Source organism: Peromyscus maniculatus, chromosome 15 (assembly GCF_049852395.1).
Source record: "Peromyscus maniculatus bairdii isolate BWxNUB_F1_BW_parent chromosome 15, HU_Pman_BW_mat_3.1, whole genome shotgun sequence".
Classification (NCBI taxonomy): Eukaryota; Metazoa; Chordata; class Mammalia; order Rodentia; family Cricetidae; genus Peromyscus; species Peromyscus maniculatus.
This window is the reverse complement of record NC_134866.1, coordinates 12,362,601-12,388,906: the sequence shown is the minus strand read 5'-3', so window position 1 is coordinate 12,388,906 and position 26,306 is coordinate 12,362,601. Positions and strand designations below refer to the sequence as shown.

General features: G+C 46.9%; 1 protein-coding gene across 5 annotated transcripts in view; it reads right to left on the bottom strand.

Moving 5' to 3' along the window:
- Positions 1-26,306, bottom strand: part of Trio (trio Rho guanine nucleotide exchange factor) — a 317,034-nt gene that overhangs the window by 30,660 nt on the left and 260,068 nt on the right. For all 5 annotated transcript variants that reach the window (XM_076551700.1, XM_076551702.1, XM_076551703.1 and 2 more), the window contains exons 35-40: positions 14,523-14,815; positions 13,665-13,835; positions 11,081-11,176; positions 8,840-8,988; positions 6,422-6,488; positions 4,608-4,711 (exon numbers count right to left, since the gene is read on the bottom strand). In XM_076551700.1, the coding sequence (XP_076407815.1) occupies positions 4,608-4,711; positions 6,422-6,488; positions 8,840-8,988; positions 11,081-11,176; positions 13,665-13,835; positions 14,523-14,815 (880 nt within the window). The remainder of the gene's footprint in view (positions 1-4,607; positions 4,712-6,421; positions 6,489-8,839; positions 8,989-11,080; positions 11,177-13,664; positions 13,836-14,522; positions 14,816-26,306) is intronic.

The window sequence follows — 26,306 nt, the reverse complement described above, 5'->3', positions numbered from 1 at the left end:
TGTGTGTATGCGTGTGTAAGGGTGCAAGTGCATGTTTGTGCACATGTGTGTGGAGCCCAAAGCTGACGGCAGGTTCTCTACTTTGATCCTGCCCCACCTTGACTAATGAGGCAAGGTCTCTCATGTTGAGCCAGAGCTCACTGATCTGGCTAGTCTTGCTGGCCAGCTCGCCCACCCCTGGGATCCTGTCTCCACCTCCTGTGTCCTGGTAGTTAGTATAGGGAGGTTTCTGTGCCCACCCGGCATTTACATGGTGCTGGGGATGGAAACTCCAGTCCTTAATGTATGCAGCACATACTTTCCCCTGGCCCCCAGCCTCAGCTTTAACGAGGGCTGGGCTGGGCAGAGGAGGAGAGCATGCTCCAGCAGGGGAGTAGCTGTGTTGACAAAGCAAGACAGCAGGAGCCTGTCCAGGTCCTGGAGATGGAGGGCTGCAGCTGGAACCCCACGACAGTATCAGTGGCCAGTGGGAAGCAGCCCTAGACAATGAAGGGTCTTCAAATTATAAACAAGAGGGCAGGTGTATGGTGGTAAGTTCCGTCAGGCCAAGGCAAGCTCCCACACACTGGCTGCCACACACCTCGCCTGCCTAGGATAGGTGTGAGCAAAACGAGGTGACCAAAGTTTATTTTCCTGGGACATCCTGTCGACTTCTCCACTGGCACTAAACTGGGCAAGTGAATTCTAAATGCTCTGACAGTAACGTGGACTCACAAGGCAGCTGCAGCTCGATTAGAAACAGAGTCTCACTGTACGCAGACGCTGCTGAGTGGGATGCAGCTATTAACCCAGTGACTGGGTGTGAAGACGCTGCTGTGTATGTGGTGTGGATGAAGAATGGAGGCACAGAGGGGTGACAGGCTCTGCTGTGAATGCTTGATGCTCAGCTGGGCTGTCTATGTGGGAGGCCACAGGAACCCAGGGGACCAGGCCATAGCTGGAGGACGCGCTGCACCTCCCGCTGCTCTCCACTTCCTGTCAAAAGGGGGTGAGGAATTTCCTAAACTACACGTTCCTCCTGCCACAGTGTCTTTCCCGAGGGTATGGCGACAAGTGAACATGGACCTGAAGCAGGGCGGAAAGACAGGGAAACCAAGGGACAGTTGGAGGAAAAAGTGCTTTTCATTTCCTGGGGGTCTGGTTTGTATTTCTTGCTGGCTCAGACACAAGAATTTTAGCATAACTAGCAAAACCGCAGTGAGGGTTCCTTACATAGAGGCAACCTTCTCCTTCCTGAGACAGATCTCAGACAAGGCTAGCTGAGCAGGAGTGGCTGCTGGGGGGAGGGAGAGCTAGCTTTCTTGGGGGTGTGGCCTCTCCTAGGTTTCCCAGGCTCCAGTCTTCCACCCACGCACATATGGGCAGCGTTAACTGGACTTGGTGAGCTATAAAGAGGGAGAGAAAAATGAGAGGCTATGAAGTCGGGAGGGGATGTACGGGGGCTGGCTAAGAGATGTTATGGGGAGAGTGGGTGGAGGTGATCAAGAGACTGCATACACGTATGAAATTCTCAAAGCACAGATGCATGAAAGGAGAGAAAAATTAATCCAATAAATCTAACTGGTGTGGGTGTGTGAGAAACAGCTAAGGACCTATGTAAAGGCGAGTCTAACTTCATCTGTAGGACTATCAGCACATCTTCTCATCCACACTTCCTCTTAGCACAAGGGCTGGGAAGCACCCTTCTTCCCATGTATAAACCTGCATGTTTCCGAGAAAAATCATACAGGTGGGATGAGCCATATTCACAATGAAGACATACATCTTAATCTCCTTGTGACCGATGGATAGCAAGAGTTCCTTTGGCCCTTAGCTTTGTTATCCCATCAGCGTATATTGAAATTGTTTATGGCAGTCTATGTCAAGATCCCTGCTATGCCCGAGATAAGTTCCTGGAAGCAAAAATGTAGGCAAGCATGACTGGCAGCACTGGGCTGCACCTTCCACCCTGCGGCCGGAGCAAGCCCTCCGAAACTGTGAGTGAAACAAGCCTTCCACCCTGTGTAGAGGGCACTAGCCCTCCATCCCTTAGGTATATAAGGTGTTAACCCTCCACCTGCTGTGGGATGTCTTTCTGTACACTGTGAATATGTTTGATTACCACTGGTTAATAAAGAAACTGCTTTGGCCTATAGAAAGGCAGGGTAGAGCCAGGTGGGTAATCCAAGCAGAGATACAGGGGGAAGAAGGGTGGAGTTAGGGGAAGAAGGGTGGAGTCGGGAGAAGACGCCCACCAGCTGCTGGAGGAGCAAGATGTATTAGAACACAGGTAAAGTCACGAGACACATGGCAAAACATAGGTTAATAGAAATGGGTTATTTTGGGGTTAATGGAGGATGGAAAAAACATGTTTGTTATTATGGAAAAGCATGCTTGTTTTTGATGTATAAATAAAGATGGCTGGAGCTAAAAAAAAAAAAAAGAAAGAAATGGGTTATTTTGTTATAAGAGCTAGTTAGTAATAAGCCTGAGCAATAGGCCAAACAGTCTGTAATTAATATTAAGCCTCTGAATGATTATTTTAAAAGTAGCTGCAGGACTGGGCAAGACAGAAAAGCCTCCATTTAGGTATTAGCCCTCCATGTATGTAAGGTATTTTGTGTATGTAAGGTATTTTGGTCACAGAAAGAAAAATCTGATTCAGAGAATCAGACCTAACAGACCTGAGCTACTGCTCTGAATAAGCCTCACCATGTAGTTCTTAGTTGTTTAGAACTGGTTTATAGGCAGAATTTGGAAATGTCTGGAGATGGTGGGCTATAGGAGCCCCAGAATGCTACACACAGAGCTTAATGTGTGCTTCTGGTGGGGGAGCAGAGGAGTAGATGTCAACAGACATGTGGACAGGAAAGAATGCACTCAGGAGGTTTCAGATGGTGTAAGGACTGGACGGGGGACTGGCTTGGAGGCCATGGATGTCACATTCTGACAGTGGTGGTGGCTACACACATTTGTCCAGGTCAGGACACCTGGATGGCAGGGAATTTGTTTTCCTTTTGTGGTTCTGGGGATTGAACTCTACCAGGAAGCTACATCACCGTCCAAGTCTGACTGTGAAAGTAATGAACATATAAATATGGTGGAGAAGATCTCAAGAGCGCACAGCACTCAGGCTGTGGCCCAGTTAACGCAGGCTGCTTTCAGCCAGGTTTTCTAGAATAGGGAGCAGGAAGAGCAGAGAGATGTAAAAACTTGCAGTTTGGCTAAAAAGATAGCATGTTTGAGGTACAGACATGGTCTTTAAGGAGAATGCCACTAGGAAGCCTTTCTGCACCCGGTGAATATTATGGAAAGAAGGTGAAGGTGTCTTAGCAGTTAGCCAGATTCCAGCTATGGCAGGCTTTTAAAAGAGAGCTTCTGGGTGCTTTGCTCTTACATGGCCACCTAGAAAAGAGTTTTCCTTGGGTCAGCTACCCAAGGATGTCTCGACTACCACAGCCATGCTCCAAGTGGGGCAAGAAATTGCTCAAGTTGGCAGCTGACCCTGGCAAGATTTACTGGCCAGAGAGGTTTTTACTGAGACTCCCAAATGGGAGGCCAGAGATGTGTCTTAGGGTCAGATTCCCAACAAGGAGCCTGCAGGGACCACGCAGGATGCTGTGAGAATAAAGACAAGTTACAAGGAAGAGCTCAGGTTTTTTGAGATGCCAGAAATCTGGACCCTTCACCGAGAAAGGCTGCAGCAGTGAGCGAGCCCAAGAGCGCAGCTTTGTGGGCTGCAAATGCGAGACCCACACTCTGGTGTGCTCCTGGGCTCCATATGCAATTACAGGACGTAAAGGGTTTCCACTCTGCTGTGGTCTAATTCTTCCCTGATATTTCCTTCTTCCTCTTTCTGGAAAGGGATGTTAAACCTGTATCCCCAAGTGTTACAAATATGAAACTTCCTGATTATTTTTCTGACAAACGGGTCAATTCGCTCTGAGTCCAGAAGAGAACATGAGAACCCTTTGAGTTGGACTTAATGAGATGACCATGGACCTTCAGGCCCCATGGTCTGTCTGAATATGAAACCATCTCCATAGGCTTGCCTTTCCAGGGCTAGGTCTCCAGCTGGTGGCACCATTTGGAGATGCTGTGGAACTTTAGGAGCTAGGGACCTTCTGTAGGAAGTCCATCACTGGGACTGGTTCTTTGGGGAATATTATCCCAGCTCCTTTCCCAGCTCATTCTCTGTTTCCTGTCTAAGATAAAAGAAGAATTTCCTCAGCCAGGCTTTCCTGCCCAGAGCTCATAGTGCCGAGCCATCTGAGAAAACCCTCTGAAAATCTGAGCCAAACTCAATCCTTTCTTCCACAAAGTCGCTTCTGTTGGGTATTTTGGTTACAATGACAAAGAGCTAATTAGTGCAGAGAGGAAGAAAATGCTTAGTGGTAGGTCATGACCGTAAGTGGACGGCCTCTGTCCAGGGACCGGGCATCTTGGCACAGGCTAGCATGGCAAACACGACTCTTTCCCTGCCGTGAAATGCCACAACAGCACAGCACTCTGTCCTTCACTCAGACTCTCCACAAAGCTACGCAGCTTACAGGACAAAATGAATTAAACATTTCCTCTAGCCCTGCCCAGGCCCGAGACAGCATCGTGCATGAGAGTGTCTGACGTACTCTCTGTGCCAGTCATAAATCTGATGGATGTTGCCGAACACGATCTTGTCTTTTCCCTTCATGTCGTCGGGAACACCGTCTTCTTTCATAAGCGCCATGTAGCCCTACAAAGCAATGTGTGGAAATGAGTGCATACATGAAACGTCTGCATCACATACTGGAGTAACAGTCACGCCACACGCCACAGACACACACCGCCTTGTTTAAGAACAAACCAAAAATGTCCATGGAAAGTGTCCTTACCTATTGCTCCAAACACTGCTACAGTCACTGCTGTGACTGCCCTCCTTAACCATGTAACATTTATAAATCATGAAAACTCTCCTAAGGCACTTAGATAGCTGGAAAGATGTAAGTGGTTTCACAAAGCGAGCAATCCTGTCCGCTACTAAACAGTAGAAAGCTGCTCAGTCAGAAGTCATCCCTGATTTTAGGGTTTACATCACAAACAAAGGAACTGATTTCTGAGATTGTTACACAGCACACTGAAGGGAATTTAACAATATTCCTTCTATAAATTGTGTGTTAACACAGGTGGATTAACCATACAGCTAAAGCATGCTTTACACTCCATCTGACTGGATATGGTGTGTATCTTGTGCAGCTTGGGTAGCCAAGGTGGGAAGAGTGAGTGTGAGACCATTCCAGACTACACAGCAAGACCCTGTTTTGAAGCACAAAATAAAACTTCCATTCGATTCTAATGAGATGTAGTTTACACTGGAAACCTTATTGCTACCAATGACTGCAGGAAAACCAGGCATCCTAAACGTTTATGTCAGGGAACTGCAGTGACTATTATCACTATTGCTCTTCTGCTGTGCTGAGGATGGAACCCAGGCTGTGTGCACACTAAGCAAAGGCTAGACCACTGAGCTAATACTACAGCACAACAGCTGCTACTTTTAATGAGATGTATACCCAAAAGGTATGGTTCTGCACATACCTGCAAAGCTGAAAGAAAAATAACATTTTATACAATAAAAATTCCTCTGCTTTAGAGCCTGGGGTGGTGGCAAAATCCGTAAAAACAGCACTTGGGAAGTATAGGCATGAGGGTTATGAGTTCATGACCAGCCTTAGCTAAACATCCAGGCTAGGTCCAAAAAAACAGATCCGGGTGTGGTTGGTCATATCCATTACAACACTCAGTAGGCCGAGGCAGGAGGGCTGCCACAAGGTTGAGAAAATCCTGGGCTACACTGTGAGTTTCAAGTTAGCTGAGGCTGCAGAACATAGTATGAAACCACCTACCCACCCACCCACCCACCCACCCACCCACCCACCCCAAAGAGGCCTTCGGATGAACTGAACTGATGCTGATGTTCCTGTCTGTAACTGACCAGTACAGATGGCAGTGGCTTTGCTGTAGCTACAAAGAGCCCAGCAAATGCCAGTGACTGGAAATGGTGGGCCAGCTATTCTACGCATAGCTATAAATCAATGCCCTAGTAGAGGCACAGGCAGCGGCAGGAGTATGTGGATTCAGACTGGACTGAATCTGTAGCTCAGCCATGCTGACTTTTCAACTAATATTACTATTGTTTCTGTGGGGACATCTAATCTTACAAAATAATGAAAGGTGAACTTTCAATATGATAATCACAAAACTGCTGGCCATAATAATCTAAAAAACCTAATGACATACTATATATATCAGGATATACTATGTAAAAAAATTCTTTACAATTGGATACAGATTACTAAGATAGCTAGCTATATTTCTAAAGGCTTTTGAGACAGTATCACCATTCTGCCATCTAAAACGGCACCTCTCTGATGATTCAGGTTATGAAGCTTCTGAAGATACATACCTCAACCACACAGCCAAGGTCCCGCACATAGTCACGCTCCGTCTCCACTAATTCTTGCAAAACATAGCTAGAAAAAGAGAAATACGGAATCTGTCTTCCTGAATGAATTATCATATACAAATTTGCTTTTGTGAGAATGGATTCTTTTAGGACTGTGCAATAATATATTAAATTTATACAAGTGAGTCCGACAGGGTAAGAGGATGACCATGAGCACTCTATTGGTCATGCACTCTGATGCACACACAGGTAGAAAGATGGCATAAAACCATGAGCACTCTATCGGTCATGCACTCTGATGTACACGCAGGTAGAAAGATGGCATAGAATGAAAATAACAAGAAGCACGGGCACAACTTTGTTATGAAGGTATGACGTTAGGGGGTGCAGTTTCTTTTTTTTTAAAATTAAGTCATTTTAGGCTTCAGTGGACATACAGAAAAAATGTTCTATTTCAGATATTTCAAGTATGTACATCACACTGAAGTGTATCTGTCTGAAATGACCAAAGGTGCTTAGATAAAAGAGAACAGTCCCCAGGCCAGCTGGCTGTCTCCAGATGTTAAAGACAAGTCTCTATTACTGAAGCCACCATTCACTTGGGACACAGGACTTGGAGGATTTGAGCTGGATCTGACCTGAAAGCCTCTGCCTGAGGACTAGATTTCACAGTACCAAATGGCGCTATGGAAGCTGTCAAGGGAGAGACACAAGCAATAACCTTCCCGATGCTTACTGACAATAACAATGATGTTCAACATGGCAAGGTATCTCTAGAGGTGCAAGAATGACACATCGTAACCAACAGCTGTATACTTGGACTTAAGGACCACACAGCAGAAGGAAGCCATGCCTGGCACTGGAAAACTAGCCAATGGTCTGGGGCTTGGGAGGGTATGGTCTCAGGGTCTTACTGCCCCTTCACTAAACCAGTATAAGCCCTAACTGCATTCTAAACACTTAGTCTTAGGCCCACAGACAAATCTAACTCACTCCTCATCAAAGAAGCTCCTTGTTGCAGCAGATGGAGACCCTTATAGAAAGCCACAGCTGGTCAAAACGCAGAGACCATGACAGCTGTTGACAGTGCCCAGCCACAACAGATACATCTACGATACAGCCCCCATTTCCAATGCTCGGGGAACACTCCAGAAGAGGGACAGGGAGGTGATAAGAGCCAGAGGACAAGGAAGTCTCCTACCCAGTATGTTTTCCTAGAAATGTGAGGGAAGCTCCTGATACTTCAGCAATAAGACCTCAACAATGATAACACCAATGAACATGTTAGTAGGGACGGGAAGACTCACGGGGCCCAATCCTAGTCAAAGGATTACAGGAAACTAAGGAGAGCTGAGAAAGGGAAACGTAGCCATCCCAAGGAACGCGGTCCCTTCAGCTGGTTAACCAATATCAAGTGGTCAACTCTGACATCATATACACAGAAGCAACACCAGCTGGACTCAGCAGGTTGTGTTTATATACTTATGTGCATATGCATGTAACAATAATAATTAAGGACAAGAGGCCATGAAATTTGGGGAGAGTATGGGAAGGTTGATGTAATTATACTTTAAGAATTATAAAACAATTATTTGGATGCGGGAAAGAAGCAACACTACAGGAGGAAAAACCATACAAATCCCAAATTTCTCATTCATTTTCTCAGCCAACATCACCCCGGCACTTCCCATGTGCCAGTACCATTCAAGTCACTGGGACTGCCTGACTCACACCAGGTTGGTCGCCCCCCCCCCCCCCCCCCCAAGCATCCAGTCTCCGCTCATCCATACTAAGTTTAAGCCTTTGGTGTGAACTCTCGGGACGTTCGTCACCATAACTGGTTTTACGAGACTTGAGAAACACTGCTACCATATTACATTTTGAAATATTCACATTTTGATTAATTTCATGTGAGTTTAATTTTATGTCACTTCCTTTTTTCTTCACAGCTACATAAACAATAGCAAGTATAAGAGTTTCTCACCAAAAACTACAGACAATATTCTTTTCATGAAGTGTTCTTATTTATAAACATACCAGATATGGAGAACAATAGAAACTGTAGCTATGGATTACCAAATCCTTACACACACACACACACACACACACACACACACACACAAATACACATGTATATATTAACACATACACATGCACACACATAAACATACACACACACATACACATGCACACACATAAACATACACACACACAAATGCAAACACACGTGTGTATATATATATACATATATACATACATACACACATGTGCAACCCCCCCCCCCCACATGTATGTACACACACACTTCCACATGCACACTCTCTCAGCAGGCTCTGATCTCCTCTGGCTAACTCAGAGGTGACTCCCACTCCTGGCTGGGAGGGAGGTGGAGATGGTGAGGATGCCGACGCTGCTTACTGCCTTCTCTTTAGAGAGCTGGATTTTCTTTCTTCCATTTCGTCGATGGGCGAGGAGGACGAGAGGAGGGAATTGTCTGAGGGATTGAAGGAGGGGCTGCTACTGTCTCCCTGGTCGACAAGCAGTGAGCTGGGACGATCCTCCAGCGCCTGGAAGAAATTCAGGGCTGGTGTTAGGGTAAGACAGTCTACGTCATAAGATATAAAGGATGTGACTGGAAAATGACAGAATTTCTAGCAACAGATCAAACTGCGCTACTAAAGAAAATGGAGGGGCTGGAGAGACACTCAACAGTTGACAGCATTCGCTGCTCTTGCAGAAGACTGTTTCTAGGCCCAGAATTCCCATGGCAGCTCTAGACAACCTCTTCTGGCCTCTGCAGGTACTGCATGCATGAGGTGCACACACATACATGCAGGTAAGAAAATGCTCATACACATAAAATAAAAACATAAATCTTCAAAACAGCAAAACCAACAATACCTCTATTGAGTCAGAGGAGGTGGGTAAAGAGGAAAATCAGAATAAAAATATTAATCTGTGTGTGTGTGTGTGTGTGTGTGTGTGTGTGTGTGTGTGTGTGTAACACTCCTCTCAGTGGCTGCAGGAGACTGGTCATGTGCTGTTACCACTGTACAATCTCAGGCAGGGTCTGAGGTATTTAAAGGATCTTTGAGTTGAACACTGATGATTAACGTGACATTGGTTACCTACTGGTGACCTTCTAACTGGTGTTTACCAACTCTCTTTCTCCACCTGATGCACTGAATGTACCTAGGGATTCCAGCCATTTTAAAGCCTCCCAAGCTCCCAGCTAGATCTGCAGAACGGTTTAGCTGGAAAATGGATGGATTTGGAGAAACAGGACCAAAGTGCAGGAGCACGCGGTATCACTGCCTTAGCTTGCTATTAGTAAAGTGATATTGCTAGTCTGTGTCCTGCTTTCTCCCTTAATGGGAACAGACTCTTCATCGTCACAGAGCTGTGAGGACACGGGTCTGTACGTGCAACCTTGTTAAAGGAAGCCCACAGAGCTGGAAAATCACATTAGCTGTGGCTCTTACTTATGAAAATCAGGACACCAAGTTAGTTAACAAATGGAACCTGATTCAAAAATTGCACTCTGATAAATAAATAGCAGTTGACCTTTATTGGAAGAACACACTCTTCCGTAAGTGTCAGGGCTGGCGTCATACTCGTGGATCAGGTGGGTGAGGACAGGAAGCCAAGACTGGGGGTGAGGGAGGACATTCTGCCCTATGCTGGCTGGACAGCTGGGGCTCATTAGACCGAACTCTGTTCATTTGAACAATGAGGAAAAAGAAAAGATAAATATAGGCGAGAGCAAAAAGGAGCAGTCACTGGGTTCGTGTGTGTCCACAGGGACACGCCCTTATAACTGTACCAGCTGCCCGGGCCTGAAACAACTGAGTCTCAGGCTACTTCTGGCAGCCTGTCCTCAGGTGTGATCTGCCTGAGATGGCACCAGGGAGGCTGCTGACATTCTGACGGAGACACAGGATCATGTGCTTCTGTGACTGTTTGGATGGTCACCCTGGCTGTGGTACCCACTGGTCCCTTACACAAATGTGTGTGTAACAAGGAAGCCCCCGGCACAAAGCCGCAGTGCTGAGACCTCAGGGATGCTGGATGCATCACTTGTGAAATCCTCTCTTACTGCTCATGTTTTATGGAAGGTCTTTGGCAAGCCCTTATTTTAAATACAATTGTATGGGGGGTGTGTGTGTGTGTGTGTGCTTCACAGGGCATCTCAGAGTAGATGCACGGTCAGCCATGCACGTAGCTGGCCAGCATACATAACTGAGCATCCCCCAGAGTCTGGATACAGAGGCTCAAATAAACACTGCAGCTGTCAATCAATGCTCTCTGTGCTGTCCTACATAAGTGCCAAGTGTGATTTGTTCATATGAAGATGCTCAAGTGCCGGGTCCTGGAATTTTCTGGACCCTTCCCTGTGCATTCTTTTTCTTGGCCGATTTTAACCTGGTCCTCTTATGCAATAGATTGCAACTGTTAGAGTCACAGCTGTTGTGAGGTCTGGGAGTCCTTCACAGCCACTGATGAACCTTAGGACGACAGAGCAGACCCCTAGATTCCATCCCGGTCACGTGAGAGGAGTCTGTAGCCTCAGTTACACCAAAGAGCGATCCACGGCAAAGGCAAACCTCTGCACAGGCAGCGGTGACTTCAGACCTGATGCCTGATGGCAGCCTTACTTACCATTTTGCTCTTCACAAGTTCCTCGATTGCACTAACAAGCTCAGCCGCACTGGGAGTCTCGGAGCTGCTGGGGCGGACGAGTAACCTCGAAGAGGCCTATGGGAGGAGTTAAGACAAAGAACGGGGAGGAGAGGTCTCCCGTTAGTGACAGGACAGAGAGGAAATTCCCTCCAAACTCCAGCTTTTTTTTTTTTTTTAAAGTAAGTCCAGACAAAAAGACCACAAGTTTGTCTTTGTTTGCATTTATTTAGAGTCATCCTCTTATATTTACAATATTCTGACATGAAACATTAAATAAAACCTGTCTAGGATACATGTGGGAAGCAGACAATGTCTGTTTTTAATCCACAGTCATGGAACATTGTAATGTTTTTCAGAATGGTGACTGGGCACAGGGGCATCCTAACTGTAACTCGGCAAGTGCTGGCTTAGGCTCTAGGCTACGAAGAGAGAAACAGAACCCGGTCAACGGAAGAGAAAGAGGCTTAAGGTTTAATGGGTGAATCCCCAAATAATCAAGAAATGGGATGGGGCTGCTAACAAAGGCTTGACTGTGTTACAGGATTATGAAAGGGAAGGGAGCCAGGGTGCAGTGACCAGATGGGGGAGGGGGACAAGCTCACCATTTCCTGTGCCATCCATTTCCCCAATGATTACTGCAGAGGACAGAAGAGCTGAAGCCTCACAAGCTACCAGATGCCACTTATGGCTAGATCGAGGGCGTCACGGGGTGACAGTGAGGGAATCTGAGGGAGGGGCTACTGAGCTGCGATTCAGTAATTAGCAAACACTGTTTGCAGATTACTTCTGCTGTGGAGTAGCTGAGGTCTGTGGGGCATAGGTAATATGAACCTTGCTTCATATTAAGGACAGCAGAGATGCATGCGACACGTGGCTGGCTGTCCAGAGATGCATTTCTCACAGCGGACAGATACAGATTTTTACAACAGGCTTTTACATGTGTGGACCAAAATATGCACTTTACAAAACAAACACTGGTTTGCTCTCATGAAATCTGGACTATGAGATGAACAAAACAAAGGAAAAATAAACTCAAATGGAAAGGTAAGGAAACTGAGCCAAAACAGACACAGAACACAAATCAACATAATGCTGCAGTGAAAGTTTACAGAAAGAGAAAACAGAACAAAACAAAAAATTAGTGCCAAGATAGTACACTGTCTGGGAGCATCACTAGACTTTTGTAAAAGAAGACTTGCTACTGATAATACCCAACCAGGTTGCATGGTAAGCAATAAATGATTCCAGTAAACAAGCTTCCATCAACTCCGTCTTTTAAGGGAGGAAAATATGCCAATGAAGCCTGCTTCCCAGTGCTTGGATTTAAGGAGTTTTATTTTTCTGCTTTGAAAGAACTATTAGTTTAGACTGTTACAAAGCCGCTTACGAGTTGTCATGACAACCACATAGCTGGTTCCCTGGCCAGTCACTACCCCAGGGGCTTGAGAGCCTCCCCTTCCTCTCTCAGACCGGCCGACCGGCCTGCACATGCGATGATACTAAACTCTAAGGAGACAGCTAGAAGCTTGGCTCTGCAGCTCACAGCCTGTGTCCTCAGGACCAGCGCACCCGGGCAGCGCTCCACTGTGTGGAGCACGGGGTGGATGGGCTGTGGAGACGTGTGCCGTGACTAAGCACCGAGTGTGGTGGCCTCACTGCTGCCCATCACTGACTGTCCTACCTCCCTGGTTGTCAAACAAAGGCTGACTGACAAATCGGTAAGGGAGTCAGGAAAGGAAAAGGGGAGAAGAGGAAGAAAAAAAATGCTGAACGCACATCTATTTTATTTGGAAAACTTAGTTATTGCCAAACAAAGCAAAACAAAAGATTAACAATAAAAAAACCAGCAATGACTTCCTAGCTCAATTGTTAGCACCTAAGACATGGTGAGGGCCACGATGGAGCCAGGGTGCAGAAAGGGTGTGTAAGTTTCATTTATTAGGTTTCCCCTTTTGATACTGTATTTTTGAGATTTTACAATCGGAGTGGATAAAATGTAATCTAAAGTGATGTAAGAACTGAAGGGAAACCTGGACTGGCATGGCTTGAGGTCCTCAAACAGCCAAGGAGGAGCCTCAGGTGACTCCTACATTTGCAACAACGCAGTTGCTGGGGTTCTGACCCTACCAGCACACGTGGAATGCTGGGAAAAGTAACCGGAGAGCAACACAGCCTTATTTTAACTAGAAAGCCATGTGCAAAAACACGTTATGGAGGAAACATGATTCCTACTCTGTGTGCTGAGAGGCAGGAGACTTTGCTCTCTTGAGGACTCTAAGTAGTATGTTAAAAATTACTTTAACGGCAGCAATTACTGAAGCATCATTAAATACACTGCACATATTTACATGACCACGTGACATGGGAGCAGCATATGCTGGCCTAGTGCTTGTTCTCAATGGGCTTGTTATTCATACTTGTGAGATATAAACAGGCTGACTGCTGGGAACACAGCAGGCTTCCAGCGCCTGCTCCCACATCCCTGCCCCTCCTGGCCTCTGCAATGCGCTGGCATGAAAGCCAGGCTCCGCCTCTGGCCCGTCTGAGTGTGGCCCTCCTTTACCTTGTCGTCCTGCGAGTCCGGCTGCAGGAGGCTGTGCTGTTGGATGGCCATGGGTGGGGGCAGCGGCACAGCATCAGCACCCTCCTCTCCTTCTTCTTCTCCGCAGCTCTGCATGCCCGAGGAGGAGGATTTGGACAGCGTGCCGCTGCTGAGGCCCTCGTTCCGTCCCCTCTGAAATCAAACCAACGATTGCTCCTTCACGTTGGGCCATGACAACCAAGCCCGGTATACAGGTTAGACTCTGGGCTCTCAAGAGTTAATCAGAAGAGCACAGCGAGGCCAGAATTAAGCACACATTCATTTCCTCTGTCCCTACTTACATAAAAATTTGAGTTTTAGCTTTAATGACAGAACACAGATTTATAGAAACATGAAGCAATGAAATGAAACAAAGTGACACTGTCTGTCACTGCCTCCCTCCCCCCTTTTCGAGCTGGTGCAGAACTTGAGCCCAAGTTAAAATCCCCACTGGCCTTGTTAGGGCCGAGGTCATCTTGGGGACATGAAGGATGATTTCTCAAAGGATAACTCAAGAGTGTCCTTGGACAAAAGGGGAAGTAAAAAAATATCCTCGATGTCCCCTGTCCACTTTGGTGGCACAGGAATAGTGTGGAGAGTCCCATATGGTGGGTAAAAGCAGTTCACTGGCATTTCTAACAATGTCTTTCAGCCCGTCCATGCACTAACAGTCCGAAAATCAGAAACCTAAATGGGGCAATCCCACACTGGTGCTTCCAACAAACCAAATCTATTCTTCCCAAGACAGCAACTACTCTTAACTCGAAAGAAAGGAACCATTGGAAGGAGCCTTTGGACCCCCACGACATAAATGACAATAGTCACAAGCCTGTCACCCACCTCCTCGATGGTCTCATCCTGCGGGGTGGCCGCGCTGTCGTCAGAATCCTTCTGTGAGCCAGCATCCGCACTCTTCCGGACCTCCCTACTCTTCTTGTGCTTGTGGGCCAGCTTCTTCGCGTGCCCGTCGGCCTTGCCGCTGCTGAGCCGGCGCACAGGGCTCGTGAGCCACTTCCGCAGGGTGTTGCCCGGCCGCTTGGGACCTGGTGAGCTCTGTGCTCCGATCATGTGGGGCTGAAGGGAAGCCACGGAGGCCGGTGGGCTGGCGTCATTACTGGAGACAGAGAGTGAGTCTGACGGGAGGAGAAGAAAAAAGAAGGCGTTCACTGAACATGACAAAGTTCCCCAGCACTGGGGTCAAGTCTGTGCCACGTAAGTCACCATGCTTATTCCCCAGCTCGACAGAATCTCAGGTGAGCTGCTGGGGACGTAGACGCGTCTTCACCTCCATGTAGAAACAGGAGAGGGCTGACACCGCTCTCTTCTAGGATGGTTATCAAGCTGGATTTCTGTATCATGTTACAGATTTCGATCTTTCCCAAGATGCACTGCCCTTTTCCAAAAGTAACTCATGTCACCAAGCCCAGTGTGGCCACTCTACAGACCCAATCATGTTAATCTGTTTTTGTCTCTGAGATGGAGTCTCACGTAGATCAGGCTGGCCTCGAGCCTGCTAGATAAGCTGAGGATGACCTTGCATTCCTGACTCTCCCCCTCTACCTCCCAAGTGCCAGGATCACAAAACTATGTGCTACCACAACTCAAATGCTTAGACTTAAAATGTCATAATGGAGGCTGGAGAGATGGCTCAGCAGTTGAGAGCACCAGATGCTCTTCTAAGGACTGGAGTTTGGTTCCCAGCACTCACATGGCAGCTCACAACCAACTCCATTCCCAAGGGATTTGACACCCTCCTCTGGCCTCCACAAGTACCAGGAATAACCATGGGGCACAGATATACAAGCAGGCAAAACACCCACACACATCCATTAAAATAAAGTCATTAACTACTTAAATTATAAGACACTGGAAGATATAATTTAAAATTATTTCTAAGCATTTGCTAGATTAATAAAATCAGGAAATAATTTAGAGAAAAAATTTTAAAGCATTAGTTATATAAATTATCACGAACTGGTCAAAGAAATATTTAGTTTGACAGTAATATATTTGGCAGACACATATTTAGTTTGACAGATATTACCAGAAAATACTGACCTATCTGTCTATTTTCCTTCCATCCATTTGTCCCACCCAGAGGTGAGACTCTCTGACACTAGTACCCATCTGTCAAGGCTGTCATCCAGGACCAACTGGACGCAGAAAAGAGCAAGGCTGGTGGGCAGCCTGGAAGGCCACAGCCACTTGCTCATAGAGAATGCAGACAAAGAAAGACAAATTTCTGTGGTGGCAACTTAACAATGTTATCTCATACGCTTGAGTACATACTAGCAATCACACCAAAGACAATACAGTTTTTAAATCTAAGGGCAACAGAAAGCCTTTTCAGTTAACCAAAATGCTCTACAGAAAGGGTGTCTATGGCAAGCTTCTCACTGGGTTTCAAGACGAAACAGTTAAGTCAGGGCTGACAGACTTTCAAGAGGACAATGACTAAAGAATCCAGAGTTAGGTGGAATGTCTCTGTAAACCTGAAAGCCAGCAACCAGAAACTGAGTGGCCACTTTCCAAGCACCTGATATGAGGGTTCCGTCAAAATGACACAGAATTGAATGATTTCTTTTAGGAGATGTAATCATAAAGATGACCACTGGCCATGCGTTTATTTTCTTAGACCCTTTGAAATCTTAAAAATGTATGACAATTAATCTTTGAAAGCACTCTTTCCCACACATACCTGTCTGTACAGGCTCTTTGCCTTACGGCACCAGAGACCACTGTGTGCAGGAGATACACAGCTGGAGTGTTAAGCCCAGAAGCCTGGGGCTACATGTAGCACCCACCAGCAACTCCCATGAGGGCTTGAGACACGACATGAGACAGCTGATGCTCATCTAATTGCTAACTCAGTGTTTCTCTGCCCAAGACACAGGCTGGAGGAGGATATGACCATGCATCATTCATGTTTAAAAATCTGCACTTTTCTTCCAGAGGCAAACTGGTTCAAAACTAATCAATGACTGCTAAGAAATAACTCTTTTGTCCGTGCATGTAACATACAGTATGTATATGCATACCTGTGCATGTATTCACTATTTTATTTATTTTTGTTTGTTTATTTATTTATTTATTTTATTATTATTTTTTTAAAGACAGGGTTTCTCTGTGTTAACAGTCCTGGCTGTCCTGGGACTCACTCAGTAAACCAGGCTGACCTCGAACTCACAGAGATCTGCCTGTCTCTGCCTCCCAATTTGCTGGGATGAAAGGCTTGCGTCACCACTACCCGACCATTTATTTTGTTTTTAGTGAGAGTTGTTGTGCTGTGTTCATACCAGGCCATTGTCAGACACAACCCAGAAGAGTCAGGAGAAGATGAAAGCTCCAGGTCAACCTCCTTCCCTGCATCCAGGAGCACAGACGCCAGCATCCTCAGCTCAGGCCTCTTGGTACAGTGACCATATCAAGGACAGAGAGGTGGAGGGTTTGGTAACCCATATTTTTTTCCCTGACAAGGTCTTGCTTACGGTTCAGACTGGCCTAAGTCTCTCATATGTACTGGTATTACAAGTACACGCCACTATGCCTAATTAAACGTCTTTAAAGTCTCTAACAGCGTGTGGTCAGCAGGTGGACACAAGGGTTTGACACGGTGACTGTAAAGGGACACCTTTCTCCTGAGCTCTGCTGCACCAGGTCACTAGGTGACTGTACTTTACTTCACTGGGGAAAACAACATCACCAGTGCGGGCAGCCATTACGGATTTAGAAGGAAACTGTGCTGAACTTTTCATTTTACTTTGAAAAGTGTTTTCGTTTCAGAAGTCTGAAGATGCAGAGGGAAAATATTCTGTCTTTGAGGTTAGCAGATGTCCTATGTTAATGTAAATCTGGCAAGTCAGTCAGAATTTGGGTTATTAGCAATGGGAAAAATAAACAGATAAATAATTCTTCCTTCCAGTTCATAAGCATAAGGTCAAATTCCTTGTGCTTTTGATGTTTTGCAACAACACACTGTGTGTATATTATGTATATGTATATACACACACACATATATGTATATGTTTTAAAGTACCAAAATTCTCTGCCTGAGTCTGTAGATCCTAACAGCCCACATACCTGCTCTGTGCTAGGCTGTGACACAATACATAAACTAGAAGTTTAAAAAGCTTCAGAAGTATCTAAACCCAGCAGCATCAGTAACAGAACGTGGTAAAGTATCTGCTGCTGTCCTGGTTACCTGAATAACTGGTTCTGTCCAGAAGCCCAGCCACACTGGTACATTTCCGATGTCATTGCAGGCCTGCTGCATCCCTCTAGTGGATGTGTGGCCTCCAGTGTCCCTGGGCACAGAGTGGACAACAGTTCCACACCCAGCACAGAGCTCACAGGGCAGCCCCTCTGGAAAGACCCACTTACTGGTCAGCACACACGTGTCTTTCTTGGAAGGCTCTGGTGGCCACTGCAGCCGGTGGACCTGCCAGGAGCCAACCAAACCCGGACCCTGAGTGCCTGCTGCCCGAGAGCAGCCCAGCAGTCCCTGTGTGGCCCACGTGTTCCTTTCCAGGGTACCCTGACCCGACTGTGCAGGATCTGTGTGGACTGCCAGGCTCAGAAAGACAGTCCTCAGGAGGAGAGTCCCTTGATGGACAACCAGTCCATCAAGGCAAACACTGTGGGCAGGAGCCTAACTGCCCACAGGCTGCTCGGTACATCCTGGGCTTAGTAAGCAGATATGGAGTAAAGGGTGAGCAAATGAACTGGATACAGGCCAGCCTTGTGTTTGTTTGCCCACCCCAAGGACACTGATGGATAACGTAAGCCTATCACTGCGGACAGTGATAGCCTGAGTGTGGCAGATCGTGGTCAGTTCTGTGATAAATACAGGTGCTCTCTCCCTTTGGTGAAGCACACACAGTTGTGAATTTCCACTTATACGGACACCAGATCAAGCAGACACCTCTCTCGTGTCCCCTGTCTCTCTCCCTCTGATGCCATACACGGCTTTTTCTTAGGGCAGAGTCCAGGCTTGGTGCCCGTGAACAGCACTGACCAAGGCAAACACCGCACAGGGCAGAGAGACGGCTCAGAACTGAGACAGCCCCGCAGCTCTGACAGACAGGTCTCCTTCGCAGTTTCACGTCCTCCCCCATGCACTCAGCTCTGCTCCTCACCCCAACGCCACCTTTCCTAGACTGTAGGAAAGCCGTTAGCTCCTGCGTGGTTTGGAGGCAGGCTTTCCTCTCTCAACTGAAAAGAATCCTGTTCCTCCGGGCACAGAAGGAGGACCTAAGATGGGTGTCACAGAATGCCTGTGTTTGGGCTAGGGCCTCTCAGAGGCGATCCAGGCAGACTCGTGTACCCAGGTTGCCACACCTTACAGGGTTGCAATGGGACTTGAAGAAACAATAGGAGTAGAATGAAGCAGCTTTATAAACCGTAGTAAGCACCTGGACTCCCTGGTGCTACAGAATGAATACATTGTGTTTATACAAACAGCAAGTGTCCCGACAATACCCAGAACTCATGGGCACTATGAGTTAATAGCGATATGAGCTTAGCACAGTGTCTAGGAAATACTAAAAACCCATGGCTGAAACGACCTAGATCGTGACTTCATTCTACTTCTATTTAGAAAGAAATCTGTCCTTCATTAAAAAGGATAAACTTCAGGATAAAGGGATTCTAGCAAGCTTAAAAATCCATGCAGGTGTGCACACAGGAAAGACACCATTATCTGCTGGGGCCCATTTGGGGAGGAATTCTCAGGTATGGGGTGTCTTTGCCAAGGTTGAGGTCACACAATGGTTATAGTGGATTCCTTTTAAAATGGAAACAGACAAAAAAAAGCCAAAGAGGAAAGATTTTCACATGCGCACAGCGGGGGGGGGGGGGAGGGGGGGAGGGGGGAGGGGGAATCTTTCTACTCTCAGTCTGTAAATCTGAACATCTGTGATTAATAAAAGCGCTTAAAAATGTAAGAAAAAAAAGAGGGATCATATCCTGCTAGCTGCAGACTAAGGAAGCTGGAGGGTTTTTCGTTTGTTTGCTTTTTCCAGCTTTCTCCCCACTTTCCCAAAGGGAGAAAGTCCCAGAGAGTCCGCTAGGTTCTGCAGCAAGGCTTGGAGTGCTGAGGAGTTTTAGCGAACTTTAGAATTAAATACTGCATACTCTGAGCTTGAAAATGACTCACCCAAACCTACATTTCTTTGGTTTCAAATGTCTCCACAGGGGAGGGATGTGCCCCTGAGTGCAGGCAGTGGACCTGGGGGCTGGGGCCTGACTGGCACACGCGGGGGTCCTGCAACCCTTTGCTGAGGGGACTGCTGGCAGACAAAGGGAGGCAGGCTGAGGGTGGAGCTGCAACCTTGCCTGTCACCTGCAGGGTGTAAGCATCTTTAAAGCCCATGGCCGCCTTCTGCGTTAGTCTCTTGAGGTGTAAAACGGTTATGATTATCCTTCTGCTGGGTGGGGACATTATAAAAAAGGCTATTTTAAATATAACCTAACAGACAGTAGGCGATATTCACATTTTTGCATAGAAAAAAAAAAAAGAAACTTCAAACATCAAGGATGCATGGATGCAGGGAAATGGAGCAAGATGATCCACTTCAAGGCTTGCAGTGGGAAGAGCAGCTGGGACTGCACGGGCCTTGTCCCCTCGATCCTCTGCCTCTGCTGTTCAGGCTTCCCTCACCCATATCACATCAACCAAGCACACACGGGACAATTGCTGACAGCCAAGACATGGATGAGAAGGCATGGCCACCATAAGATACGTGTATTCAACACTGGGAGACTTTCCAGTAAACATCTGTCTCACATTTCAAATTCTCTTGCAGTATCCCCAAATGAATGAGAGAGAGAGAGAGAGAGAGAGAGAGAGAGAGAGAGAGAGAGAGAGAGAGAGAGAGAGAGAGAGAGACAGAGCGCGCATGCGTGCTGGGGCAGATACCCAAGTCTCCCATTCCTAGACTGACACTGCATCACTGAATGAAAGCTGCAGATCCTGGTTAATGGTCATTATTCTACCTTGGTGTCCACTGTGGGTGTGTTGAAGAACATGCGTCAGATGAACTATGCCACGATGTCTTTAATCTTTAGTCAGGGTAAGCATAACTCAAAGAGAAATTTCTAAAACAAAGCACTCATTTCCAGTTCATGTAGGCGAGTTTATCTCATCACGACTATTTAAGAAAAACAACCCTGGGACTGCGCTTCTAAAGCTTGAGACCAGCTGGGCAGGCTTTAACGGTCTGTACCAAACTTATCAAGAGTTTAATGCAGATGAGCTTTTGTTGAGAAAGCCATACTAGGGAGCCAGCACTGGACACACTGAACCAGAGATGCACACTATTCAGTAAGCAAAGAACAAACAGGCTGCTAGCTCAACAGGGAATGAACTGTCTAGAACATTCCACAGCATCTACATTCTTCAAATGCGATTTAAAGTCTCTGTTTTTAGAATCAAGGTATCATTTTTTTTTCTTATTTGAAAAGAGAGAGAGATGCTATAGTGCCCTAGAGATTCTCAAGATGACATAAAAAGTAAGCCAATCTGTAAGCTACTCCTCCGGATGCATCATTCAGGGACCATGTCTTGTCTTACATGACGATTACAATGGTCTGAAGTCCACTAATACTGGAGACGATGGTGGGTAATTCATCTGGGGAGTCAGCTGAGGGACTCAGGAAGAGACACCGGCCTGCTTTGTGACATGGTACAGCACTGGCGGCTAAGGACAGATGTGTATTCACAGTCATTTTCCAAGTCAGAATCCAGCTTCTGATTGTGAGCGAGATCTGAAATCTTTCCTTGCCTGCCTTCTATTTCCTATTCCAGTCTCCTTGCTCTGACACAGGTTCAGTCTCTTCTGTCCAGCGACCCCACTGAGTCCTAATTTGTCCCCTGGCACTGAGGCTCCATCAGTGTGGTAGTGATGACCGGTCAGTCACTGGGTGCCAGAATTCTATGCCTTTCCTGCACACTGCCAGGCTGCGGCTGTCACACGGATGCCATGCTAGCAGGGGAAGTAATCCTTCTAGAGGCAGGAGCCATGGAGAAGCACTGAGTCTAGAGAAGGGTGATGAGTTAAAATGTGGAAAAAGAACACCAAGTTCATTTTACACACTTTATAGTATGGTGCCGAGAGGGTCCTTGGTGCAAAAAACGCAAACTTTGTGTCTGCATCAAATATGAAGTGAGTACAGAAGACACAAGGGAGAAAAGATAAATTTCCTTGCCTTTAAAAAAAATAAATAAAAGCCCAGATTGCACTAGAGGCCCCAGCACAGCACTGCCACGGATCATGTTGTAATGAGGAACACATGTCTCTGCAGCCTGAGAAAATGCATACCAACGACCAACAGATGCAGCTCCTCTCCAGCGGCACCCTCCCACACACTCACCGGGGAGCGTACGGCAGTGCCCCCTCCCCAACTCTCACGACCCCTGAGTCCCAAATCACAAAACAGTCATGGGCATCAATTAAAACCAACCCAAGAGGAACTGCTATGGCCTGTTCTTCATGATGGCCGAGAGCCAGAACCACGCATGGGGACTTGAGCATGTCTGCACACAGGCACGGGAACATATAAGCATTCGAATATATATGAACCTGGTTTGTGCTCTACTCTCAGTTTTACCAGGTCATGCAGTGTCTGCCCCCTTAATACCCAAGCCAAGCAGGGTGAGCTGGGGTCTGTGGACCTCTAGAAAACTCTCAATAGGACTGGTCTTAAGTTTTCTTCCTGACACACTTGAATAATATACTAACGTCAGGAAGCATGGCTCTCGGATTTATCCTGGAAGAGGGAGGCTAGATGTCAGAATTTCTAGTCTGGAGGCCATTTCATTTCAAAGGTCCTTTTAAATGTCGTCACTAAAGTCTCAGATAAAGAGACACAAAGAACAAACAGCACAATCGTGTAGTTGGCGAGTCAGACACACAGGGTCTCATTCATGTCTTAAACGTCGCCCAAACAGACGTTCAAAAATACACCAGAGGTGAGGCAATGCAGAGGCATCATGGAAGGATAGGTTGAGCTGGCCTGGGTGTCAGGAACTCTACCCAATCGAGGGATGGTGGAGCCGGACTCTCCAAGTATGAGGATCTGCAGCAGGTGAATGGCTGATGGCCAGGCTGTCTGCTTCCAGGCAAAGGGAGCCTTATAAATCAGGGCTCTGAGGAGGGTAACCATGGCGACAAGAGAACAAGATGAACACAGCAACAACCAGCTCCTCCCTGGCACTTTCTGGGCTCCTTGTATACACCCTGCTTAGGAGAGGCAGAGAGAGGAGGTGGCCCCTTCTTCCTAGGGGCCTCTCGAGAGGTCCTGCCCACCTTTCTTGTTTCCATCCAGCAGTGGCACGGGAGAGCCAGGCATCCCTGTAGCTGCCTACAGGTCAGCTGGTGGACACACAGCTGCTGCCCAACACTCACACCATTGTTAAGAAGAGCGCCGTGCTGTGAAAGATGGCTTTTCCCCACCCCCTTCCGCTACTGATCCCCCCCATCAAGTTAGAGCTCACTTCTAAAGGCAATCTTTCTCTGCTCTGGATGAACACTGACTTGGAGGAATTTTCTAGTCCTCGTTTCTGGCATCTAGAATGACCAGGCTGTTTCCAGTGCTTTTTATGTGCGTCAGGCTCATGTACTTTGGTGGGAGATGAGCAGCAGGATTTTCTGCAGACAAACATCTGAACTGCCAGAGAGGAGAAAAGGTCCCTGCTGAACTATTTTGCCAACGATGAATGGTAGGGTCTTAAGATTCAAGGTCAAAAGCAGAATGTTTCAGATAGCAGTGCTGCATGCACACACACACACACACACACACACACACACACACACACACACACAATTTCTTAAAAATAAAAACAAACAAACACTGAGGCCAGAAAGACATGTATGAACCCCACAAACTATCAGCTTTCTCTCACCCTCCAACCCAGCCCAGTCTTCCTTCATGATGTGAGTAGGGTTGGAAGGAGGCACAATGTCTCTGCAGGAGCCCTCACGGATGCTCTCTGGTCAGCACGCAGCCGGGGGATGTCCACACTGAGCTGTGTGCGACACTGCTCCTGGGAACCGTGAGTAGGAGAGGGACCTACAGTAGCCCTGGGAGGTCTGAGACTGAGCTTTCACTGAGGCTCCAGGCTGGAGGAGACCCCACCTTCACCCAGGCACCAGAGGCAGAGTGATACCCTACAGAACGAGGACATTATCTGGTCTACGCAGCTCCAAAGCAGGGGCCCTTCTGAATGCTCGGTGGTGCATCAAGCTTTTCTGTTAGGCCGAGATCCTCTGTGGCACCCCAAACTCAAACTGTGTCCCTTAAAGAAGAGTTACTAAAAACAAACAAAAACCCAGGGGCCAGAGGGATAAGGAGGCTTTCTATTTTGTGAAGTAACAATGCCTCAGTTCTTCATTTCTGTTTGTGGAGTCATTTCCAGAGCACTGCAGTGTTTACTGTTGCCTGAACAGACACACAGCTCATCATTTACAGGAACACACAGTTAATTTGGGGGATAACAGGCAGTCACATGACGCCCACACACCATTCTGCTTTCACAGCCTCTAATGCTGTTAGGAATCCTGGATACTTAACTCATGGTCACAATGGTCTCTGAAACTCAACACAAAGTGATAGGAACAGAAATATCTAATCTTATCTATAGAACATCTACATCTGGAACACTTTCCACAAAGAACATTTATACTTTCAGTTACTGTCTTCTTTTTACATGTTAAAAAATGAAGTCACTTGGCTTGCCTTGTTAAAGGGGAAATCTACAATTTGGATGGAAGGCAGATGCTTTTAAAAGCTAAAACCTGTCTTCCCATGAAGCAGGGGACACATAAAGACCTTGCAATACAACATGGTTTAAAAGAGCATTCTACAGTTAAACTATGTGGTTTAGTTGAAATGGTGATAAGACTATGCTTTGTTCATGTATAAATTTATTATTATTCTTTTAAAATTAAAACCAGATCCAGAATGTCAACACAGGGAAGTGTTTCACTGCCTCAAAAATGTCTGAATTGCATTAGCAAACACATAATTGAGCCAGCTCTGACCCGTGCAAACTTATAAAAGTTGTCACGGAGCCCACACCGATATGCTCATTTTTATACGGCATCACGAGGCAGCGGGGAGGCCCTGGAACGTTCTGCAGCGAGTCTGCCAAGTGTTATCGCGCTCCACATCCTCCACGGGGTGGGTTAGCTGTGGCTGCACTCTCAAGGGATGGACTATTAGTTTAGAAGAGTTATAGCTGTGTAGAGGGAGGAAGCAGATCATTCTCTCCCAAACCACAAAGCAAATATCCAGCACATATTCTGGAGTTCCTGGTTTAGTTCAAAAACAAAGAGACAAAAGAGTCCTAACCCATTAGGAATTCCTTCCAGATTGTATTTTAGTAACGTTAACAAAAGCAAAATGGTGCTGCAGCTGAAGCTTAGAGCATGTGACCAAACGCGAATACAACTGATGCCCACAGACGCCTGTGGACGTGCACATACCACCGTCCACCCCTTACTGTCCATCACCTTGCTTCCCACCTCCCTCATAGGCCCAAATGACATGCTTCTCTTTAGTCATCATTTAGTGGCTTTTAAAGTATTGTTCCCCTCTTTTTTGGGGTGATCACACATTAAAACAACACAAACCAAAGAGTGAAAAGAAGGCTGGGGTGCCTGTCTTTGGAGGGAGCTGACAGTTCTGTCCGTCCCCCACAGGAAAAGGCCGGCAGCTTTCTAAGGGTCAGAGTCCTGCTACAAGAACTCTTCCCTCTGTGTTATTCAAGCCACTGACTGGTAACTGTGAGGAGGATGGAGGGAGAGGGCCTGGAGTTATTCCAGGAAGAAACAAAGCAGGCTTGGAGACAAAGGGGATGAAAAGAGCTACCGCCTCTGCGAGGAACACCAATTAAAGCAGGATCCTGTCCTTGGCTTTAATCAGTGTCCCTGTGATAAAGTGGCGCTGCCACCTCCAGGGAGCAAGCAACCACAGGAAGCAATCAAACAGCTTCTGCGTGGGGCCGGGGCGGAACGCGGCTGGGGCAGGCGCTGTGTGCTGTTTTTCTTTTTAGTCGAAGAGAGACAAAGGGAAAACACTCAGTTCTCAGTTCCTGTGTTACCAGAGCACAGCACATTCCCTCTGCCATGACGGAGCCTGAGATTCACGTTCCGTGCCACTGGGCCCCATCAGCTTAGAGAGAGAAAAGAGAAAGAGAGGGGAGGCTGCCTTAGAACTCATATTCTTGCATCTCAAGCCTGACGCCTGGCCCTTCTTCTTCTTCCAGGTGACAGTCATGAGTTCATTTGCACCCCAGGACCGCGTATTAACCGTAAGAGCTAACACAGAAAGCATTTTCAGTTGTGCGTCTGTGGAAAAAGGATGGCCAACTAACTATTAAAAGTGTCAACAAGAGAGACATTGGTTTGCACACAGAGACGAGGGGAGACACGTCCAAACACTCTCCGTGGTGACCCATGGGGACTCTGCTCCCACGCTTGTGAGTTTTCTGATTGTTACAGTTAAGGATCCTGATCTGGTCCCTCAGATTTTCACGGTCTTAGGAGAGAACCGCAAAAAAAAAAAAAAATGAAGCGGAGCATCTGGTCTGTGGCTGCCCAGCCCCCACCCCCATTCCTGCAGGCG